This window comes from Coturnix japonica, chromosome 24 (genome assembly GCF_001577835.2).
Source record: "Coturnix japonica isolate 7356 chromosome 24, Coturnix japonica 2.1, whole genome shotgun sequence".
NCBI classification, from domain to species: domain Eukaryota; kingdom Metazoa; phylum Chordata; class Aves; order Galliformes; family Phasianidae; genus Coturnix; species Coturnix japonica.
This window is the reverse complement of record NC_029539.1, coordinates 4,671,461-4,691,185: the sequence shown is the minus strand read 5'-3', so window position 1 is coordinate 4,691,185 and position 19,725 is coordinate 4,671,461. Positions and strand designations below refer to the sequence as shown.

Below are 19,725 nucleotides of genomic sequence, written 5' to 3'. Positions count from 1 at the left end.
AGCAGGTCCGACTGGTTTCCTCCTCGCTGGCACTGACGTACAAACCCGCTCACCAAACAGATCCTGCCCCGTCCCCACGGACCTGACCTCGCTCCGCAGCAGGGAATGGCTGTGCCGGAGCTGTGATCCCAGCCCAGCCCCACAGCGGCCCATGGAAGGGAAAACCTCTCCGGTAAGGCATGGGCAACAACTTGGGATCTGGAGCTGGCTGGGATGCTGGGCGTTTGCTTTGAGGCCTGTGTGAGTCTCTCACTTTGGGTGTTTTAGGGCTGCTTTCTGCCTCCCTGCTCCCTGGGCAGTGGTTACTAGTGGGGGAAGGACCGGGAAGCTCTGCCATGGGGATGTGGGGCGGGGAGGCTGAGTGTCAGCAGCATCTTCCAGCCCTGTGCTCTCAGAAGGGGCTGTCAGGGCCTCTCAGCCCCACTGCTTATCCATGTTTGAGGGATCTGTGGCTCTGGTGGGTGTGCAAGGAAGGAGGCCAGCTGAGGGCAGGCTGCTGAGCATGGCAGGATGCTAGAACACCTGCGGGAGCCACGCTCTGCTGGCCCCATCATGCTGGTAGCACCAGCAGCATGCAGGTGGCCCCAACAGTCCTCCCTGATCCACTTTCTTGGTATTTTCCCCCATTAGTTAGGGGCTGGTTTGCTCAGGGCCAGCTCTCTGTCTGTTGTTGGGCCTCCCCAGGGTGCAGTGAGCATCCCGTCATGAGCAAAACATCCCCAGCTGTCACGGGGCTCAGCTCTCCCGGAAGAAGCAGTAATTATTGCATTGAGCTGCGCTGTGATGTCTGCAGGGCTGCAGGGATGGGGCTGGAGAGGACGCGGTACTGGAGGTGAAGGTGCCCCCAAGGCAGCCTGGGTCTGAGCTGGTTTCCATACGGGGCTGCCTGCAGCCCTGTCCTTTTTTGCAAGGCCCCGAGCTCTGCTTGCTCAGCTCTAGAGCTGCTGTGCTGTGTGATCCCAGCTAACCCAAAGCAGGCAGGAGCACCATGGTGACAGCGGGGCTGGATGCATATGGAGAATATTATCCAGCACTGGGTATCCCCGCTGGGTCACCTGGATGTTGCTTGGATGATATGGGCCATCCCAGGTACCACCCTCACTTCACCAGTCCGTGCCTCAGTTTGCCCATCTCTGGAATGGGCTGAGCAGCGCTTACTCACCCCCTGCACCAATTTCTGATCTCTGCCTGAAGGGCTCCTCACTTTGGTATATGGCAACTTGGCCCTGTCCTGATGGGGCTGACTCAATGGCTTGTCACCCCATGCTTGCAAAATGTCCCTTGCATGCTTAAGGATTTTCACTTCCCTATGCATGTCCCCTGTACAGCATCCAGCTCCCTGTAGCTGGGCTGAGCCAGGGACTCAGATCTGGGCCAGCACTGCATGGGAACGTGGGGCTGCACAGGGATTGCAGGCACCTGCAGGCTCAGGAGGGCTCACCCCAGGGGCATGGGGACAATGTCCTCATTGTCAGCTCTCAGAGCTGGCCTGGCACAGGACACGGCTGACAGGTGAAAGACGATTCCCTGTGCAACAGCAGTGAGCTCAGCTGAGAAAGATGATCTCTTGCCTGAGCAGCTCCTGCTGCCTGGTTAAAGCAGGCTGCCTCCAGCCCCTCTCAGTGCTTTGATTTGGTGGCTGCTGCTCCTCCTGCTCCTCTGAGGTGCTGCTGGGACTCGGCTCCTGTTGCAACACTGCAGGTGCCAGCTGGCTTCTGCTCTCCCTCCCACTCCGAAACTGCCGGCGATTGCTCTCGCTTCCCTTCCCATCCCACCTGGATCCAGCCCAGCCCCACGGTGCCTTTTCCCTGGGATTTGTGACGTCCTGGTGTGGATTTGGCCGTGTCATCACAGGCAGAGCCTTGAGCTGGAGGTCAGTGCCTGGGGTCTGGGCTGTAATGCGGAGGGAATGGGATGCCCAAAGATGTGATGTTGAGCTGAGAAGGATGAAGGTGTTGGCTGTGCAAACAGAGTCAGCCATGGGCTCTGCTCCATGTGGTTCAGGCTTTGCCCATGCCCAAGAAGTCACTGATCCCCGCTTGCTTGCATGACTTCTAGTCTTAGACCCACAGCAGTGCTAAATGCTCTCACAGCAGGTGGAACATTTGTGGAGAGGACAACAGAAAAATGGCTCAAAACCACAGCCACATGTGTGAGAGAGTCAGTGCTGTGAGTCTGACTTCTGTTCTAAAGCTGACAGAGGATGAGTTAAGGCTTTGTGGCCACGAGTTGTAGCTCCTGGCTGAAATACCATCCCTGTAAGGCTGCTGCTGTTTGCTCTCTGCTTCAGTGGTCACCCAACAGTAACTAGTTGTGCTGGTTGCTGGGCTCCGTGATAAAGGCTTGGTAAGCTCCTGTGATAGAGCTTAAAACAAGGTTTGGACTTTAGACTTTCGAGGAACTGGGTAACTAATAGTCCAACAATAGAAGAAAGGCCACGTGCTTCCTGCAAAGCAATAGTAAGAGCAATTTTTAACCTGCAGTGTGTATAGATGTTTGTGTGAGGTGTTTGTAGGACAGAGCTGGAGATGCTTTAGCATGCCTGGAGCAGGGCTGTTCTGCTGTGCTACCCTGATGTTTGGCCTTAGCTGATCTGATAAGTGAAACATTCCTCTCCCTGCAGGATGGGTTTGAAGAGAGGCAGCAGATGTGGTGATAGCTTGCAGATACCCAGATTATACAACTGGCACTGGCATTTAGCAGAGCTTCATCTTTGTACGGGAGGAACTGCCTGGGAAGAGTCTTAAGCATCCACTGTGGGTCAGGGCAGTGGTGGGAGATGCTGTGGGGTGGGAGGTGGCTCAGCAGTGCTGTGCTGAGTGCCTGTGCTGCCCTGGGTGCTGTGCCTGGGCTCAGAAGGGGTTGCACTAGAGTTGCTTTCCCCCCACATGGGGTTCCCAACTCATGGCAGACCCTGTGCGTGGCCACACCAGGTGTGTGACTCAGGGGATAATGCCCAGGAAGTGACAACGCTGCATTGCATGAAAGGGCACAGCCGTATTTACAAAGCATGAGCCTGAGCAGGATCCTGATGTGCTCATTAGGGCCCTGGGCTCCCAACAGGAAGCACGAGGGCAGGGAGAATCCAGGTGGAAGGGGCAGTGTGGTGGCAGTGCCCAGAGCCCTGCCAGCACCGTGCTGTCCCCAAGCTGTGTCCTGTACCAGGATGCTCCAAGTGATGGAGAAATGTGATCCCAGCAGCTGCAGGCTGTGAAGGGATGTGCTAAATCCCAGCTCATGATGGGCTCAGCGGTCCCCTGGAGGCGAGTGCTGTGCTGCCAATGGGTGCAGGCTCCTCTGTACACCCCTTCTATGGGATGGTGGTAAAGCTGTGCTTAGGGATGCAGTCAAAATCCTGCCTGGCAGTAGTTGGTGGATGGCTTCATTTGCACAGTGCAAGCTGAGGGAGGCACCAGGAGGGGGGGGGGGGGGGGAAGCCTCCAGAAGGCACAGGGTCACTTCTCATTGCCAAAGACGTTTGAGGTTTTGCATATGAACTGACAATGGCAGAGGAAACGATTTTCCTTGCAGATCTCTGAAGGCAAATGAGAGGCTTTGCTTGTGGAGCTGTTGAAGCTGGGGAAGCACTGGGGGAGAGTATCTGGAGGAAAGGAAACAAATACATATTCTTCTGCAAATTCACAGGTCAGGAGTGACATAACTGCAGAACAGCATTCCAGGCTGCAGGATGTTTCAGGGCTTGGAAAACACTGATTATTAAGTATTACTAAACAACACTTGGAAATTGCGCTGTATTTTTCGAATGGCTAATTAAAGATAGATGCATAAATTGGGGCACTAGCCCCGTGGAACTGGGCCATGGTGTGGCTGACCCGATACCAAACACCAGGCTGATGGCTCTGATGGAAGCCATCCGTTTGGACATGTGGCCAGCAGCCTCCAAAAGGGGGAAAACTTTGTGGTTTCCAGCCATGCCAGCGGGGTGCTGAGAGCTTTGCATTGGGCAGCGGGTGATGGCCACTGCTGTAACACAGCCCTCTGCTCACAGACCACGGCATCGCCCAGCTCCCTCCATGCCTCCGCAGCCAGCAGCATCTTCAGCATCCGGCCCCCACAGCCTCGGGAGAACGTCCTCGGCATCAGCTTTAAGCCCTACAGCCCCGATTCCATCCCGGCCCCGGTCCCGTGCACGGCCTGTGAGAGCACACGTAAGATGACGGTGGTCTGTGCCCTGGGTTCAGCCCATTCGTGGTCTCTCCCGGAGAGGGGATGGAAGGAGAAAATAGATCCGTGTGCTCGCTGCTGGCAGAAGGGTGGGATTCCCTGGGGGTGTGAGGGGAGAGCGGCACATGCTGAAGTCCGGGGCAGGGTTTGGGTGCCTCGAGGAGGCTGCGCTCCCCCTGACTCAGCCCCCATCCCGCTGCCAGGATCCTCCATGTTCAGAGCCGCCTGCATGAGCCAGCGGCGGCTCGCGCTCATCTTCTGCGTCTCCGTCCTCATCGTGCTGATCGTCGCCCTCATCCTGCTGTGTGAGTGCCGGGTGGGGGTCAAGGGGCTGGGAGGACAACTGCCGGGCTGGTACCCTGCAGGGGAGGGCTGGAAGGCGGAGCAGAGCTGTGCGCTTCCCATTTTCTGAGTTTTCCTGACATCTGGTGGACGGGAGGGCGCACGGAGATGCTCGGTGCCCCCAGCCCTGCGCTGCCTTACGGCCCTTCGGGATCCTGACCCTGTAACTAAGCTGCTAGACGTGGGTGGGTGGGTGGCGGGGGGGAGTGTCCGTGGCAGCTCTCCGGACCCAGCCTCACCGCAGCACGCACTTATCCCCAGTTATGTTCTGGCGGTCGCAAACTGGCATCGTGTACAAGGAGCCCGCCGAGACCTGCAAGGACAACCCCGTGCGTTGTGACGGCGTGGTGGATTGCTCCCAGAGGAGCGACGAGCTGGGCTGCGGTAAGACAGCAGCGCCGGGAGCGCCCCGTCCGGGCTGGGGAGCCCCGCAGCGCCGGGTGCTGCTGACCCTCCTCCATCCCCGCAGTGCGGTTCAGCTCCGACCAGTCCTTGCTCCACGTCTACTCCAGCGCTGAGAGCCAGTGGCTGCCGGTGTGCAGCAGCGCCTGGGATGAGTCCTTCTCTAGAAAGACCTGCCGGCAGCTGGGCTTCCAGAAGTAATCCTTCCTTCCTGCCCTCATCTTTGCCCCTGCATTGCAGGTCTACCCTTGGGAGGCTTTACCCAACACTTTTGTCTCACCTCCTCTCTCCCAGCGCCTCGCAGACAGAATACATCCCCCTACACATCTCTGGCAAGAGCCTCACAGTGGCAGATGAGCGGGACACCATCCAGCAGAGCCTCAACAGGTAGCAGGCAGCTCCCTGCCAGCCCAGAGCTGGGGGTTGGGCTGGGGCTGATGTGTGTCCCCCTCTTCTCTCCCACAGCTCCCAGTGTCCGACGGGGAAATTCGTCTCCTTGCGGTGTACAAGTAAGCGGGCTGTCCAACAAGGCATGAGGACAAGGGCAGGCAAGGCCAAGCAAATGCTTGGAAGGGTTTTCTTCCCATCTTCAAGATGGGTTGGGCAAAAAGGGTGTTCTCCAGCAGAACATTCTGAGTAATACAAAGCAATGAAGGTTGCAGGCTGCACTGAGCACTGCTGGTGAGGTGATGGGGACACGCTGTGCCCATTCTGTTGGCTCTCCCCCTCTCTCAGCCCTCTGCTCTCCCCTGCAGCCTGTGGGCAGAGGATTTCAGGCCGAATCATTGGAGGGAAGGAAACCTCGGTGAGCAAATGGCCCTGGCAGGTCAGTGTGCAGTACGGGCCCGTCCACATCTGCGGTGGTACCATCATCGATGCGCAGTGGGTGCTCACCGCCGCACACTGCTTCTTCATGTGAGTGCTGCTCTGCAACCCGCAGTCATAGCACTGGGCATGGCTGTGTGTCTCACCTCACTGCCTCCCCCCGTGCCCAGGAACAGCATGAAGATCCTGGATGACTGGAAGGTGTACGGCGGGGTGTCGGATCTCAAGCAGCCCATGGAGGGCATCCCTGTCTCCCAGGTCATCATCAACTCCAACTACAGCGATGACCACGATGACTATGACATTGCTCTCATGAAGCTCTCCCGGCCGCTGACGCTCTCAGGTGGCAGGACTGGGTGGGTGGGGGTGGTCCTGGGGGCTGTGGGACCCCACGGGGTCAGCGTGGAGGGGAGTGCTTCCCGCAGCCCACACTTGGCCCTGGCTGCAGGGCGGGTGACTGTGCTGTTGTTGTGCTGGTGGGTGACTCATCCCTCTCTCCTCTGGTTTTCATCCAGCTCAGATTCGCCCAGCCTGCCTCCCCATGCACGGCCAGCGCTTCCAGACCGGCAGGTCCTGCTTCATCACCGGCTTTGGGAAGACCAGGGAGAATGAAGGTGAGGGAGGGAGGGAGATGCCGGCTGCTCTGGAGCTCATGCACACCCCACGTGCATGTCGTTCCTGCGGGGTGTGTGAGGGCCGTGCCTTGCAGAGCTGACACACAGCAGGCGCTCTCCTGCCCGTGCAGCTCTGCAGAAGGTGTGCGAGAAGCAGCAGCTTGCTCCCTCCTACAGTGGGGGGCCGAGGCTGGCCCTGCCCGACGGCTCCTCCTGCCTTGCAGATAACACCTCCCCAAAGCTGCGGGAGGCCGAGGTCAAACTCATCGACTACAAGATCTGCAACAGCGACAAGGTGTATGAGGGCTACCTGACCCCGCGCATGATGTGTGCTGGGTACCTGCAGGGGGGGAAGGATGCGTGCCAGGTGAGAGGGGCAGGGCTGTGCCTGGGGACACACAGGGATGGCCTCTGCTTGCTCTCCTCACCACTCTGTACCCTCCGTGTCAGGGGGACAGCGGGGGACCCCTGGTGTGTGAGGACAACGGCCGCTGGTACGTGGCTGGTGTGACGAGCTGGGGGACAGGATGTGGCCAGAAGAACAAGCCTGGGGTTTATACACGTGTGACAAAACTCCTCAGCTGGATCTACAGCAAAATGGAGGTGAGGCTGGGGCGTGGAGGGAGAGGAGTGGGTCCGACCTGGCCCCGTGCCTCACACCTACCCCTGCTATCTACCCCTTGCAGAGCGAGAACAACTGAAGCCAGGCTGGAACCTGTGCAGCAGCAGCAGCTGGCACCGGCCCCTCACTCCCCCTGCCATCAAGGAATGGTACCATCTGCTGTCCCTTCTCCTCTGGGCTGCCCATGCAACTGGGGACCTGCAGCTGCCTGGATTGTGACAATGCAGCACCTGCAGAGCACCTCAGTCCTGCTGACAGCATGGAGACGTCTCTGCCCAGGGCTCAGCCTGTGCTGGATGTGCCCACTTGGAGCTGCCGTCTCAGCTGTGGCCCTTGGCCTGCAAATAGAGGCACCAGGACCGTATGTCCTAGAATGGGGGCACAGCCTGAAGGTGTGGGGCTGCTGCCCGTCCCTGCAGCTGGAAGCCAGGAGCAGAAAGTTGCAGGTGCCTGTGGTGAGTGAGCCCCTTCCTCTGCTCGCTGCGGGGACAGCTGAGCAAAGGGGATCCCCATGGGGCAGCTGAAGCACCTGCTGGGAGGAGGAACGGTGGTTGCTCTCACATTTGCATATGGATTTAGGAAGTGTCTTTTTTAATGAAGTGCTTCCCCAGCAGAGAAACATCCATTTATTTATTTTTCTATGCCCTGGAAGTACTCACTGCTGGGACTATGTGCAGCTATTCTCATCTCCCTGCCTGCCCTGGGCAGTGGGTAGGCAGCAGTGCAGGGCTGGTCTGCTCCTGGGGTCAGCAGGGTTGTGCTGTGACACATGTGACAGAAACCAGCAGCAGCTGAAACTCAGGACAGAGCAAGATCTAGAGTAGCACCCAGGCCCATTCTAGCCCCATGCATCTCTCAGCTCTGTGGCCAGTGCCAGGTTTCTTTGTCTCACACAGATGCCCATGTCTCAGAGCAGATGTGTTGAGGTGTGTGCATGTTGGATGGAGGCAGGCTGCTGTTCTGCTGAGGCTGTACCCCCAGCTGCAGGGGGTCCTGGTGCTCCTGGCTGCCCCACACTCTTCTCAATAAACGTTTCAGTAGTGCTCTGTGCAGATGGTTCTTTGGGAGCTGCTGAGCCCCAGGAGCTGGGAGCCATGGGATGAGCAGATGCTTCTACAGCAACCCCAGCTGTGGGGGCTGAAGCTCTTAGCCACGGCTCAGCAGCACTCTCTGAAATAGACTGGGGCTGCCCTGCATCCCTCCCAGAGCCCTGCCTCTCCTTCCTGGACTGACCCCAGGCAGCGGGCTCAGTGCTGCAGCACATCCCACAGAGCTCCCTGACTGCTGCACATGCAGCTGTGCAAACAGGGTTCCTCTGGGCTGGGCTGCCTGCCTCCTAACCCACAGCACAGCTGGTGGGACCGGGGCAACCTGTGGCTGTTTGTGCATGAGGAAGGCTCAGGACACTTCTAGACGTTGTTCTCTCCAGCTGTGTACAGGCAGCACCCACAGAGCTGAGCTGAGATGCTGCTGCAGGCACCTTGATGCTGCTCCTCACTTCCCAGGACGTGCTGTATGAAAAAGGCCATTGAATTTTAGGATAGCAGCTCCAGTCTGTGTGTGTGTGTGTGCAGAAATCAACCTCAGACCAGAACTGTGGGCCAGGCAGTGTTTGGCTTTTGGGAAACACTGAGTCAGCCCGACCTCAAGGAGCTTTTCTAAGAAGCCTCGCAGAAACCTCCCACAGCAATGAACCTCCTTCAAAGGGAGAGTGTGGGGGCTGAGAGACGGTTTGGTTTCTCTTTACGATGTCTCTGAGGCTCAGGAAGGGGAGGGACCTGCAGAACCTGGTGATTCGGGTTCCCTGGGCTGGGCAGGGCGTGCATTGTGTGCATGGAGCTGGAGCCACCCCGTTGCATCCAGCAGCTGCTGCTGTTTGGATTGCACTGAAAACCACAATGAAAACCACAGCTAAAAACAGAGGCTGGGGGAAAAACGCACCTTTGTTTGGTCCTTGCTGGCTGTGGGTTTTGGAAAGCAATGCTTTTTCATGACAGATGAGATGGGATAGGAGTAGGGCCCCCATATGACTCCCTTGTTTTATGCAGTGAACTCAATGGGGTTTGAGTTACAGCATCTGTACAAAGGATCTCTGTGTTCCTCAGAGTGTGCAGCACGGAGCAGCAGCCCAAAATGTTTTATTGCCACTTTAGGTGGTGTCCTGAAGAAACATATCTTTTGAAAGAGCATAAAACAAATAAACGGAGGCCAATAAGAGCTGATCTTGCTGGAACTATGTTGCTGGTAATGGGGCCATTTCGGTGCACAGAGAACCTGCACCTCTGCTATGGATTTCATCTCCTTGCAGGTTATTGCCCTCCTGCTCTCTGAAACAGCCTCTCAAATCAGAGAAGTGATTGCAGACCCTAATACAAATTTAATTTGTTTTTTCTCAACCTGCCATCCCATGGTCTCCCCGCCCAGTTCCAGAAAGCTGTGCTGTTTTTCCCCAAGGGCTGAAGTTTTCTAACCAGATTAAAAGCGATTAGTTTCTCATGCAGCTGCCTGGCCGTGGCTTTTAGGCTCTGCTCTTCCCAGCAAAAACACAGTGTAGATGCTTCAGGCACAGCCTCACCTCCAGCATCAGGACACCTGAGCAAAGCAGTCCTGCTCCCATTGCCCCCAGCCGGCACAGGGCAGAGGGTGAAGCACCTCGTGCCCTGCTTTGGGATGATTCCATTCATTTTGCTGTTATGGGAGCCCCCAGCTCTGCTGCTGCCGCTCCTGTGTTCTCAGCACTGTTTGCTCCTCTCTCATCTTCCAGCCCACATCTGGCCAGGCTGCTTCCACATTCCAGTGTGCTTTGAAAATCATCCCCCAGGAATGGAGATTACAAAAACGCAGTCTGACCGGCACCATATGAATCACCACCCAATTAGTGGTGTTCTTCCCAAACTCTCCTTTTATAGCTCTCTGTTTAGTTGTGTCAGAACTGATTTGTTTCTATGGGTTCAGAGGTGATGTTTCTCCTCAAAAATGTTTTTCCCGTAGCTTCGGATTGGTTCCCTCCCATGGTTGGCAACGTCGCCTCTTGGCACAGCGTCGCTGAACTTCAGCTTGGGCAATACAGAGCTGCTGTTGAACACAGGCTTTGTCAGCATTAACACAGCCTGCTGCTGCCTTGGTTCCTCCCAAGCACAAGGAATGGCTCAGGCCCAATGAAAGAGGATGTTACTGGGTTAAAAGCAGCCATGTGGCTCTGCACAACCTTCCCCTTTGTCGCTGCTCAGCTCTCCGGTGGCCCTGAGCAGGATCAGGAAGAGTTTGCACATGTTTTCAGGCTTGGTATTAACAAGCAGGGAGGTCTGACAGCTCCGCTCTGAGCTTGGGGTATGGACTGAACCTTCCCCTTCCCCCAGCACTGCCAGGCAGCTCCAGCCATGCCCCAGTCCCCAGTAAACAGGAGTTAAGTTTTCGGACCACAGCAAACTGCTTTGCTCTGGGGCTCCTGGGATGGGATTCCTGCTTCCTGCCCAGAGTCTCAGCACAGTTAAAATTAGCACAGAGCTGCTGGGAAAACACACCCAGCATGCAGGGCTGAGGGAGGCAAAGCATGGAGAGCTGCTGGGGGAGCCACTATTTGGGGCAGTGCTGTTCAGTGACAGTGCTTTGCAGGCAAGGAAAGTCTGAGCTCATGGGGAGTGCGTGGCACTGAGGCCCCATTGTACACTGTTAAATTGAGGGCCAGCTGCATGAAGGGCTCCTGGCTGCTCTGCTGCGCCTTCCTACAGCTCCCATGTCTGTCCTGGGCCCCTGATCAATGTTGCATCACAGATGAAGCATCAGCGCTGTCGCTCAGAGCACTGAGATGGAGTAATGGCCAAAACCCAGAGAAGGATCTTCAATCAAAGGGGAAAGTTCAGGAGACCAAATGGCTCCGTCCTGCTCGCTGCTCCCTTCAGACGTCGTCTGCCAAGATGAAGTCATGTCCTTGTTGTGCTGCTTACACTGTTCTGCTGACTCCAACAGCGTGAGGAGCTCAGCCCTGCCCCTTTGTTGCCATGAATCAGCACAGTTTTCCCTGCACCAACAAAGGGGTTGGCCCCCAAAAGTCGTTGCTCTCCCAGGCTCTCTCCTGCTCACTCAACACTTGTTGCTGTGGCCAGAGGAGCTGCTCATGTGCACAATGTGCTCCTCATCCCACCTGAGTTTAGGCAGCAAAAAGCCTATGGTGCCAATTTTCAATTGGACAATGCTTTGAGTATTTCTAGAGTAAAGGAACCCGAAGAAGGAGAACGCACAGGAGCCCAGTGCTGTGGGAGCTGCATCCTGCCTGCATCTCTCATCCTATGCAAACACCTGCAGACACCCATCAGCCTCAGTGCAGCCACCGGGCACAGTCATGGCATCAAAACATTTCAGTGCACAGCTGAGGGCTGTGGATAATCAGAGCAGCCCCAGACTTGATTATGGCTGCTTGGTCCCTGCCTCCCTAACCACGGTGTGATGGAGAGCCTTATCATGTTATCCCAGTGCATTAGGAGATGTGACGTTGTCCAGCTCCTCCGTGTCTGCCTCTATCTCTTGACTCTTCTGTGTAATTGCCTTGAAATGCCGGGGCTGCTTTTATATTTTACTGGAAACTGGGAAATGAACGCAAATATGTGCCATTACTGTCCGTGAGGCTGATATCTATCCGAGATGCATTTGAGTTATTAGAGGATGAACCACGCCAGCGTTGATAGCTCTGCCGAGGTGTTTTGCCACGAGGAAATGGCTCTCCAGGGCGGCAGCAGCAGGAGCGGAGCGGAGCAGACACGGGCGTGCCAGCAGCCCAGCGGTGCCAGCATCCTGCCCGCACCGTCCCATCCCATTCCTGCAGCGGGGAGAGAAAGCAAAGCCTCCTCGCTCCTCCACGCCCACCGCCCGCACACAGCCCCGCGGGACTCCCACCCCCACCCCAAAGCGCTCTGCCGCTCCGTCCCCGCTCTCAGCCCGGCCCTTGGCGCTGCTCCCGTTGGGGTTGGGGCCGACTGCTGGCAGCCCCCGCCCCGGGCTCCCCCCGCCACCGCCCCTCCCGACGGCAGGCACCGCCCGCCCGGCCCGCCCCGCTCGCTTTGTGCAGCTCCCTGCTCGCCTCGCTCTCTGCCCGCCCGGCTCCTGCTCGGCACCGCCCGGTCCGGCTCGGCTCAGCACGCCCGGAGTAGCGGGGAGCGCCGGCCCCAACCTCGCTCCACCCGGCTCTGCCCTGCGCTGCCCCGCTCCGGTCCAAAGAGCTCAGGTGGGTGGCGGCGGGCGCGGCCCCGCTGGTGGGGAGGGGTCCGTCCCTGCGGGGCCGCGGGGCGCTGCTCCCGAGCCGTACCTCGGGATCCGTTGTGCCGTCGGGGCGCTGCTCGGTGTGTGCCCGGGGCATCGCCCCTCGCCTCGAGGCCGCCCGCATCCCCGGCCTGGCGGCTGCCATGACAACGCCGGGCACCATGGTTTCCCTCATCCCACCGTTGCCTGGTTACCAGCCCCCCGTGCTGGGAAGATGCTCGGGCGGATGGATCGCCTGTCCCCGCCGGAGACCACCGTGGGGGGACTCGGGCTTATCCTGCTCATTGTACTCCATGCAGCCGTCGAATAGAAGGGAGGCGGCTGCTCCTCGCCAAATATTTGGCAGCATTCAGCCTTATGTTGTTAAATATTTTAGTAACGCCGTGGCGATACATAAACAGTCGAGTGTTTTATATCCTGAGAAGGAGAACGAGAGGAAAGGAAGAGCGTGTCGCCGGGTGTGCAATCAGTGCTTCCCAAAGCAGCAGATAGCACAGTCCATGTGGAGGAACTCGGATCTTGCAGGGATATTTCCGTGGGAGGGAAAGTGACAGGTGGTTTGTGTGGATGTGAATAAGCTCTGCAACGTGAAGGAGGAGCCTCACGGGAACAGCTACACGTGGATGGCAGCATGCTGCACCCAAAGGGATTTTCAGCCCCATGGAGTGATTTTGCTCTGCTTTGCAATGAAGGTAACTCCAAGGTGCAGCCCATGTGTTGGGTGGCAGCGTGATGGGGAGTGCTGCCAGCAGAAAGTGCAGTCGCTGCAGAGCAGGGCCACCTGTTGCAGTTGTCTCGCCAAGAGACGCCCCGTCCCAGCCATGCTCAGGGCTGTCTGCTGCTGCTGCCTCTCGTGTTGCTCGTCTTCCACGTTCATGTTTTAATTTTAGCTCCCTTCTCGTTTGCGGAGAGTCACGCATTTGTCAGGAGTTCAGCGTGGAGGAAGTCTGCGTGAGTTCCCTGCTGCGGTGAGCTGGGAGCTGTGCATGGAGCTGTGTGCTCTGTTTGCCTTTCGGGAGGTTGGAGTGATTCCGGGCTGTAAAAGAGCCTCTGAGCTCTGCAGCTGTTGTGTACACCATTATGGAGACATCCCATGCCTGGTGTCCCTCCTCACAGCCTGGCAGCACTGGCACAAGGCACAGGGACCTGTGCTCAGTACCTGGTTGTCCCCATATAGTGAGCAGATCTGAGGTGCTGGGGGTGCTTCAGGCTGGAAGTGTTTGCAAATTTCATCTTTACAGCACCTGGTTATCTGTTAAGCAAATGAGCAGAGAACAAGCAGGAGGAGGTGGCTGTGAGTTGCTGGGTGCTTCAGGGCTGGATGAAACCCCTGGTGAGAGGCTGCAGTGATCCCCTGTGCCCATGTGCTTCTGTGAGCATCCAAAGGGTCAGGGCTGGTCCATGGGGTCTGCATAACCCAGGAGAGGGTTTCCTTTGGCTATTCCCTGCTATGGGGAGATATGCACAAGAGACAGCTTGATGTTAGGCAGGTTGGTTGTGTCTTCCACTCGGCCAGCCTCTGAATCGTCACCAAATTTGGGAAGTGCTGTCCATGTTGGAGCGGTGGAGGCTGGAAATCCTCCTTCCTCTCATTTAGGAAGAAGAGGCATGACAGGCACATTAATAGCCAGATTGATGCTGACGTGAGATGGCAGAAGAGCACATCTATGCGTAGCTGGAAATGTCCATTCACACATGCACACCCTTAAATGCTTCAGGCAAGTGAACACTGCTGTCATGGTCTTGGGGGCTTTGCACAGAAACTGGAGATTTTAACTAGGTCTGATCTCCAGGAGATGCCCCCGGGGCTCCTGAAGGAGGGAGGCTGCCCAGCACTGGGTGGTGATGGCTGAGACTTGACAGGGCTGATCTATGCAAAACAATGAAAAGGGAAAGGGTGCTTCAAGACTGGAGACGATTACAAATGTACCCGCCTTGCCCTGGCAGGGCTTCAGAGAGCTCCTCAGCTAGCTGGGTCTTCCTGCATGGGATTTCCCCACTCTCCTCTCTCCCCAGCTGCATCCTGCCTTCATTACCCCACTGGGTGTTGTGGGAGCACCTTGGTTCTCTCCCAGGAGCAGGCAGATCCCAGCTCCTTGCTGCTGGAGCCCTGTGGGGTACAGATGTTGAGCCCCCTGTCTGCCTCGCACCTGTCTTGCTCAGCCACCCTCACCCCTGGGGTGGTGATGGGGGAATTGGGGGGCAAGAATTGGTATTTAAAAATTAAGAATTTAAAACAGCTGACCCAAAGCAATGGGGATGCCAAGCCCTGGGAGCCACTGCCCCGCTTCCTGCGCTGCTCTCCATGTGTTATGGCAGATCCATCTGTTTTAACAGGAAAAAAAACTCAACATTTTGATTCAAGTCACGTGCCCAGTGCTCTGCGCTCCCCTTACACGGTGCCTGGCTGCATGGCTCAGTGATCACCAGCTTAACACCAGTACTGTGTGTGTGGTTGGGGGGGGGTGGGAGGGATGGAGTGGTCCCCATTGCTCAGTGGCCATGCTGTGTGCAGGACACTGCTGGGTCTGGTGTGGGCAGTGGGCAGCAGCTTCCAGCCCTGTGTGCTCCAAGCTGATGGTGCAGGCAGGGAAGAAGGCAAACCCAGTGCAATGTTTGCTCTTCTCACTTTACTTCAGCTTCACAAGGAAGTGGGTGGGCCAGCTTGAAAAACACCCAAAAACCTGGGATGATTTGCAAAGCATATGCTTCCTTGGAGGGGAAACGAGCTCATCTGCACTCCAGAATGTGGTGTTTGTTTTCCCAGCGAGGCCACTGCCAATCCTGGTGGTTAAACGCGTGTGGAGTAACGTTTTGCTGTGCAGAAGTGTGTGAATTTCCAGAAGGGAGGCAGAAAAACAAAGAACATATGTGTGCTGCCTGAAAGGCTGAACTCTGCCACGCTCAACTGCAGAAGGCAAGAAGTGAGCAGAGGGCTGAGAGCAATGCCTGTGCCTGTGTGGGGGTCTGCACCACGTCCATGTGCCCCCATCAGCATCCTGTAGGGTGATAGCACTGATTTGGCACCATCCTTCTGCTCTGAAAATAGATAGAGGCCGTGAGATAAAGGACATAGGGAAATGTGCAACTAGAAGTTACTGTATCACCAGCTGCTGGGCTCTTTGTACATGCTTCTAAAACCTGGTAATTATCCAGTGTTACGTGCCTGAGCAAACGAGGGAGCTGCCTGGGCAGCGGCACAGCCTGCACTGCACAAAGGCAGCTGCAGGAGGGGGAAATTAAACCCTCCGGCATTCAGATGAAGCACGTTGGCTTCCAAATGACAGGACGCGAGAAGGGAGGGAAGGACGTGAGTTGTCATGGGATGTGACTCGGTATCATGAATAAATGAGGCTGTGGAAACGTGTGTCCCCACCCTGACTTCTTGGGCTTGGCTCCGTGTGCTGTTTCTGGGCACCCAGTCTGGGAATCTGGAAGCCCTGTGCCCATGTCTGCCCATCACTGGGACAGAGGTTGCCCCTCAAGCAGGTCAGGCTGTGGACGGGCTGTGTAGCCCGATGCCAGGGATCCACATCCCTCGAATTCCTGCTCTGCTTTGGGCCCCTTTCTTGTCGGCACTCATCCAGCACAGCAGCTGCGGTGTCTCTTTGGCACGGTGCTATCAGGGCTGTGCAGGGCCGATAACCCCTTCCTGCAGGGAGCCTCCCTCTGCACCATCTATGGCCACTGAGCCCTCACTTTGTGCCTGGAGCTGGAACCTGGCCCACCTGGCCCTGTGGGTGTTCCCTGCTCTGTGCCCCCAATGCATAACATGGTGCCACTCACCCCCAGGAGTGTCCTTACTGCTCCCCAAGAGAAACTGGTGAGCGGGGGGAGTAGGGGCCAAGTGCAGCCACGAGTGCCAGGGTCACAGGCCTCGTTGTGAGAATGTAATTGCTATGCTAATTGGGACAAATTAAAGCATGCGCTGGGTGAAGGACACAGTATTGACCTTGATAGAGGGATCGCAGCCCTCACGCTCACCCTGTTCCATGTGGCACAACCCTGAGCCTGTGCTGACATCTGGACCAGGAGTGGGGCCAGCACCCCTGGGGTCCTGTTCTGGCCCCAGCAGCACAGAGGCAGTTCACAGCTCCATACAAAGCAATGCTCAGCTCACCATTTCCACCCTACTGGCATATCCTTTGTACCTGAAGTGCTGGAGGGGCATGGGAACCAGGTACCAGGGCTGGGTATGGTGATGGCACCAAGCTTTGGATCTGGGGTGTGGTGATGACACCAGGCATCATAGCTGTGGTTGCTGGGGCTTTGTCAAACCTCCCCATTCCTGCTGGTGGTGGGCAGCCTTCCCCGTGTCCCCTTCACTGGGCACTGACCCTGCTCCTCCCTCTTGCTTGCAGCCATGGAGGCGGTGCTGATCGTCCTGTGCTCCCTGCTGGTGTCTGCAGCTGCGGCGGATGGTGGGTACAGTGCTTGTGTGCACAGCATCTTGCAGGGGCAGTCCCTGCCCTGGGCAGAGGGGTTGGAATTTATCACCCTGTAATACGTTCACATTACATCCTTTGTCTCCTTATTTCCAGTGGGTGCCCAAGAGAAGGAGGAAGACCCCTTTAACTATGGTGAGCATTGCTGTGCATGTGCAGTGAGTAGCAGGAGATGCTCCCCCTTCCCTGAGCCCAGCAGAAATGCGTCTCTCTCCTTCCCACAGATTACCAAAGCCTGCGGATTGGAGGGCTGGTGTTTGCTGTGGTCCTTTTCACTGTTGGCATCCTCCTCATACTCAGTGAGTTGGGAAGCAGCGCTCAGGGCTCCTGATGGGGCAGCCATCAGGAAAAGCCATGGTTTATCCTATCCCCACTTGGGCCACACTGATGGTATTTCTCTCCTCTTGCAGGCAGGAGGTGCAGGTGCAGTTTTCACCAGAAGCCCAGGTGAGTGAGATGCTCTGCTGCACAGCCCTGGGTGGCAAAGCAGCTTCTGTGTGCCCCGCATGGCTGCAGCTGGTGCCAGCTGCTCTCACTGTGCTCCTCTCCTTGCAGAGCTCCAGGGGATGAAGAGGCTCAGGGTGAGAACCTGATCACCTCGAATGGTAAGGCTGCCCTGTGCTGTGTGTGCTCTGGGCAAGAGAATGCCTTCGCTCAGGCTCTGCAAACCATTCTGCCCTTCTCTTTACAGCAACAGGAGCGCAAAAAGCAGAGAACTGAAGCAGAGCCATGCGGTGAGTCCCAGAACAGGTACTGGGAAGGAAGGGAGGGGGGTCTGGGGCTGCACACAGGGGCAGCTGTGGGTCCCCTACTCTGAGCAGCCCTGTGTCCCCAGTACAGTGCTGGGGCTGGGGCATGGCACTGTGTAATGCTGGCGAGCCCTGAGCTTTACGAGCCCTGGGCAGTGCAGCAGGAAAAGGAAGCATCTGTCCGGATTTTCCCCTGGGGTAAACTTCCTTTCCTTCTGCTCCTCCACAGCAAAGTGGTTTTATTTTTAGGGCTTCTAGAGAGCTGAGTGTGAATCCCCTGGGGCATTTCACCTCTTGCCTGCCCATAGACCCTGCAGTCAGAGCTCCTCTGAGCTGTGGTCTGCATTCAGAGAGACTCACTGCAGTGGTAGGAGTGTGTTCTGTCCCCACTCAGGACCAGGCTGCAGTGTGCTGCCCACCTGACCCCTGCTGTCCTCCCCACGCAGACCCAGAGACCTGAAGACAGATGCTTGGACTGCAGGTGCCAGCGGCCTGCCAGGAAACTGAACCCGCAGCAACAGGTCCCTCGGAGGAGATGCAAAGCTGCTGTGTCTGTGTTACCCTCTGTACTTCAACACCGGTTCTCTATCCACTAACCCGACTTAACTCCACTCACCGTCCTCTCTGCCTCCAGTGCTGTGTATGTTAATGTAAGGTGACCATTACTTCTAGGGCTAGTTGTTGCTGATGTTGTAATAGTGACTCTCACCTCACCTTCCTCGTGCTGTGAGTGTGATGTGGGCTGGGCATGGTGAACCCTTGGCTTGTCCTGGGTCCTGTGGGGACCAGGGGAGGGGGTGAGCAGCATTGTGGGTGTTTGTGAAGCACCGTGTGCCTCCATGGTGCTGTATCAATTCCCCTGCTCCCTCCCAGCCCTGGCAATGGAAGCTGCAGGGCACGGAGAGCCTGGGCACCGTGGCCCTTGGGAAATTGCTGAGTGCCAACACATGCATGTACATGGTGGGGCTGGGACCAGGCACGTGTGGCTCCCCCCATCTGGCTTGCTGGCACTGACCGGCAGCATTCTGCAGGCATTTCCATCTGTTTTGGGACTGCAGCTGGAGGGAAAGGGAGCACAGCACTCATTGCCCATTCAGCAATAACCCCCCCAGCACCAAACCCAGGGCTGGGCTGTGCAGGGCGCCCCATAGTGCTGCACTCAGGGCTACGGGGTCCCCCTGGCACAGCCCCCATCTCCGCTCAGCGCTCCCCAGTTCCATCCCAGTGCACCGTGCTGCATTAAATGGGATTAAATGCAGAGAGGGCTGTGAAATCCCGAGTCACTGTGAACGAGGGCGGCTGTGCGGCGGTGACCCCACCAGCCAGCACCGACCGCTCCTCACCGCTCCGCGTGCTGCTGGGGCGGAGCTGGGCAGGCTGAACGGAGCGCAGGCTGAGCTCAGCCCCGATCCTTATCACCTCCAGTGGGAAGGGGCAGGGACGTTTCCTCCCGGTGCCCACCCTGTGTCCATGTCCCCCAGTGACTGTGTGTTGTCACCCCTCGTGCTCGCAGCCCCAGAACTCTGTAGCAGCAGGGAGCGATGCTCAGAGCTCTACATGCCCACTGGGCTGAGCTCACCCCCCGTGTGCAGGAGCTTGTTGCTTCTCCAAGTTGCTTCCACGGGCTTCTCCAAGTCCATGCAGAGCCTCAATGGGAACCTGTGGCTGTGCTGGTGTGGGAGCAAATCTCTCTGCATCCTGGAGGCTGTGAGAGGGGTCTTGTGTACCGTGTCCCTCCCTCCTGGCTGTCATTGCTCCATCTGTCCCCCGTGCCCTGCAGCCCCATGCGTCGCTGTGTGTGTCCCGGTGTCGGTGTTGGAGTGCCCGTGGTGTCTGTGGCGTTCCGTTGGTGTTAACACTAAACAAAGAAAACCCCGTGGTTGTGTAGAAGCGGCCAGACCTTGACTGTTGTAAAATAAACCAAGCTATTGTGTTTCCTTTTAAAGAGGCGAGAGTGCTGCTGTGGTGAAGGACTGGTGTGTTCTGTGCTGTGATCTAAGGGGGAAAGGAATAAAACAGCGTTTCTACCGGTGTCTGGCTGCGTAGTGTGCAGGGGATGGGGGCAAGTGTGGAGCAAAGCAAGGGCTGAGCCCTTCCCACACTGTGCCCTGTGCTGGGCAGTGAGGCAGCCAGCCTGGCTCCCTTGGGGAGGTGGCAGCGGCCCCCCAGGCAGCACAGGCAGGGCTTTGTGTTGGCAGCGGGCGGGTGCTCTGAGCTCACTCTGTGCTGTGCTCTTTTCTGCAGCCAGCAGCAGTTTCAACAATAGCCAGAGTCAATAGCTGCAT

The 19,725-nt window shown here is 57.2% G+C and overlaps 2 protein-coding genes and 1 long non-coding RNA gene across 10 annotated transcripts; 2 read left to right on the top strand and 1 right to left on the bottom strand.

Moving 5' to 3' along the window:
* The first annotated feature begins 24 nt into the window (after positions 1-24).
* On the top strand, positions 25-8,039 carry TMPRSS13 (transmembrane serine protease 13). 6 transcript variants are annotated; one of them, XM_015884127.2, is made up of 14 exons: positions 87-172; positions 3,532-3,645; positions 4,010-4,169; positions 4,389-4,490; positions 4,789-4,911; positions 4,997-5,126; positions 5,224-5,316; positions 5,395-5,438; positions 5,685-5,844; positions 5,925-6,097; positions 6,270-6,368; positions 6,500-6,735; positions 6,819-6,971; positions 7,055-8,039. In XM_015884127.2, exons 4-14 carry the CDS (start codon positions 4,397-4,399, stop codon positions 7,067-7,069), a joined length of 1,320 nt encoding a protein of 439 aa, XP_015739613.1. In that variant the 5' UTR covers positions 87-172; positions 3,532-3,645; positions 4,010-4,169; positions 4,389-4,396; the 3' UTR covers positions 7,070-8,039. The 6 variants fall into 6 exon arrangements, with proteins under 6 accessions (XP_015739612.1, XP_015739611.1, XP_032304967.1 ...); XM_015884126.1 differs by lacking the exon at positions 3,532-3,645 and having other exon boundaries at positions 25-172; positions 6,593-6,735; XM_015884125.1 differs by lacking the exon at positions 3,532-3,645 and having other exon boundaries at positions 25-172.
* Positions 8,040-9,097: 1,058 nt separating this feature from the next.
* Positions 9,098-12,381, bottom strand: LOC116654371. The gene is made up of 2 exons (XR_004309576.1): positions 12,293-12,381; positions 9,098-11,806 (listed from the first exon to the last, which is right to left on the bottom strand). It is a non-coding gene; the product is annotated as an uncharacterized LOC116654371 (long non-coding RNA).
* Positions 11,626-19,471, top strand: FXYD6 (FXYD domain containing ion transport regulator 6). 3 transcript variants are annotated; one of them, XM_015884132.2, is made up of 8 exons: positions 11,626-12,211; positions 16,608-16,667; positions 16,788-16,826; positions 16,916-16,990; positions 17,102-17,138; positions 17,247-17,296; positions 17,383-17,425; positions 17,887-19,469. In XM_015884132.2, exons 1-7 carry the CDS (start codon positions 11,653-11,655, stop codon positions 17,409-17,411), a joined length of 849 nt encoding a protein of 282 aa, XP_015739618.2. In that variant the 5' UTR covers positions 11,626-11,652; the 3' UTR covers positions 17,412-17,425; positions 17,887-19,469. The 3 variants fall into 3 exon arrangements, with proteins under 3 accessions (XP_015739618.2, XP_015739616.1, XP_015739617.1); XM_015884130.2 differs by lacking the exon at positions 11,626-12,211 and adding an exon at positions 12,833-12,938; XM_015884131.1 differs by lacking the exon at positions 11,626-12,211 and adding an exon at positions 13,844-13,964 and having other exon boundaries at positions 17,887-19,471.
* Positions 19,472-19,725: the final 254 nt, after the last annotated feature.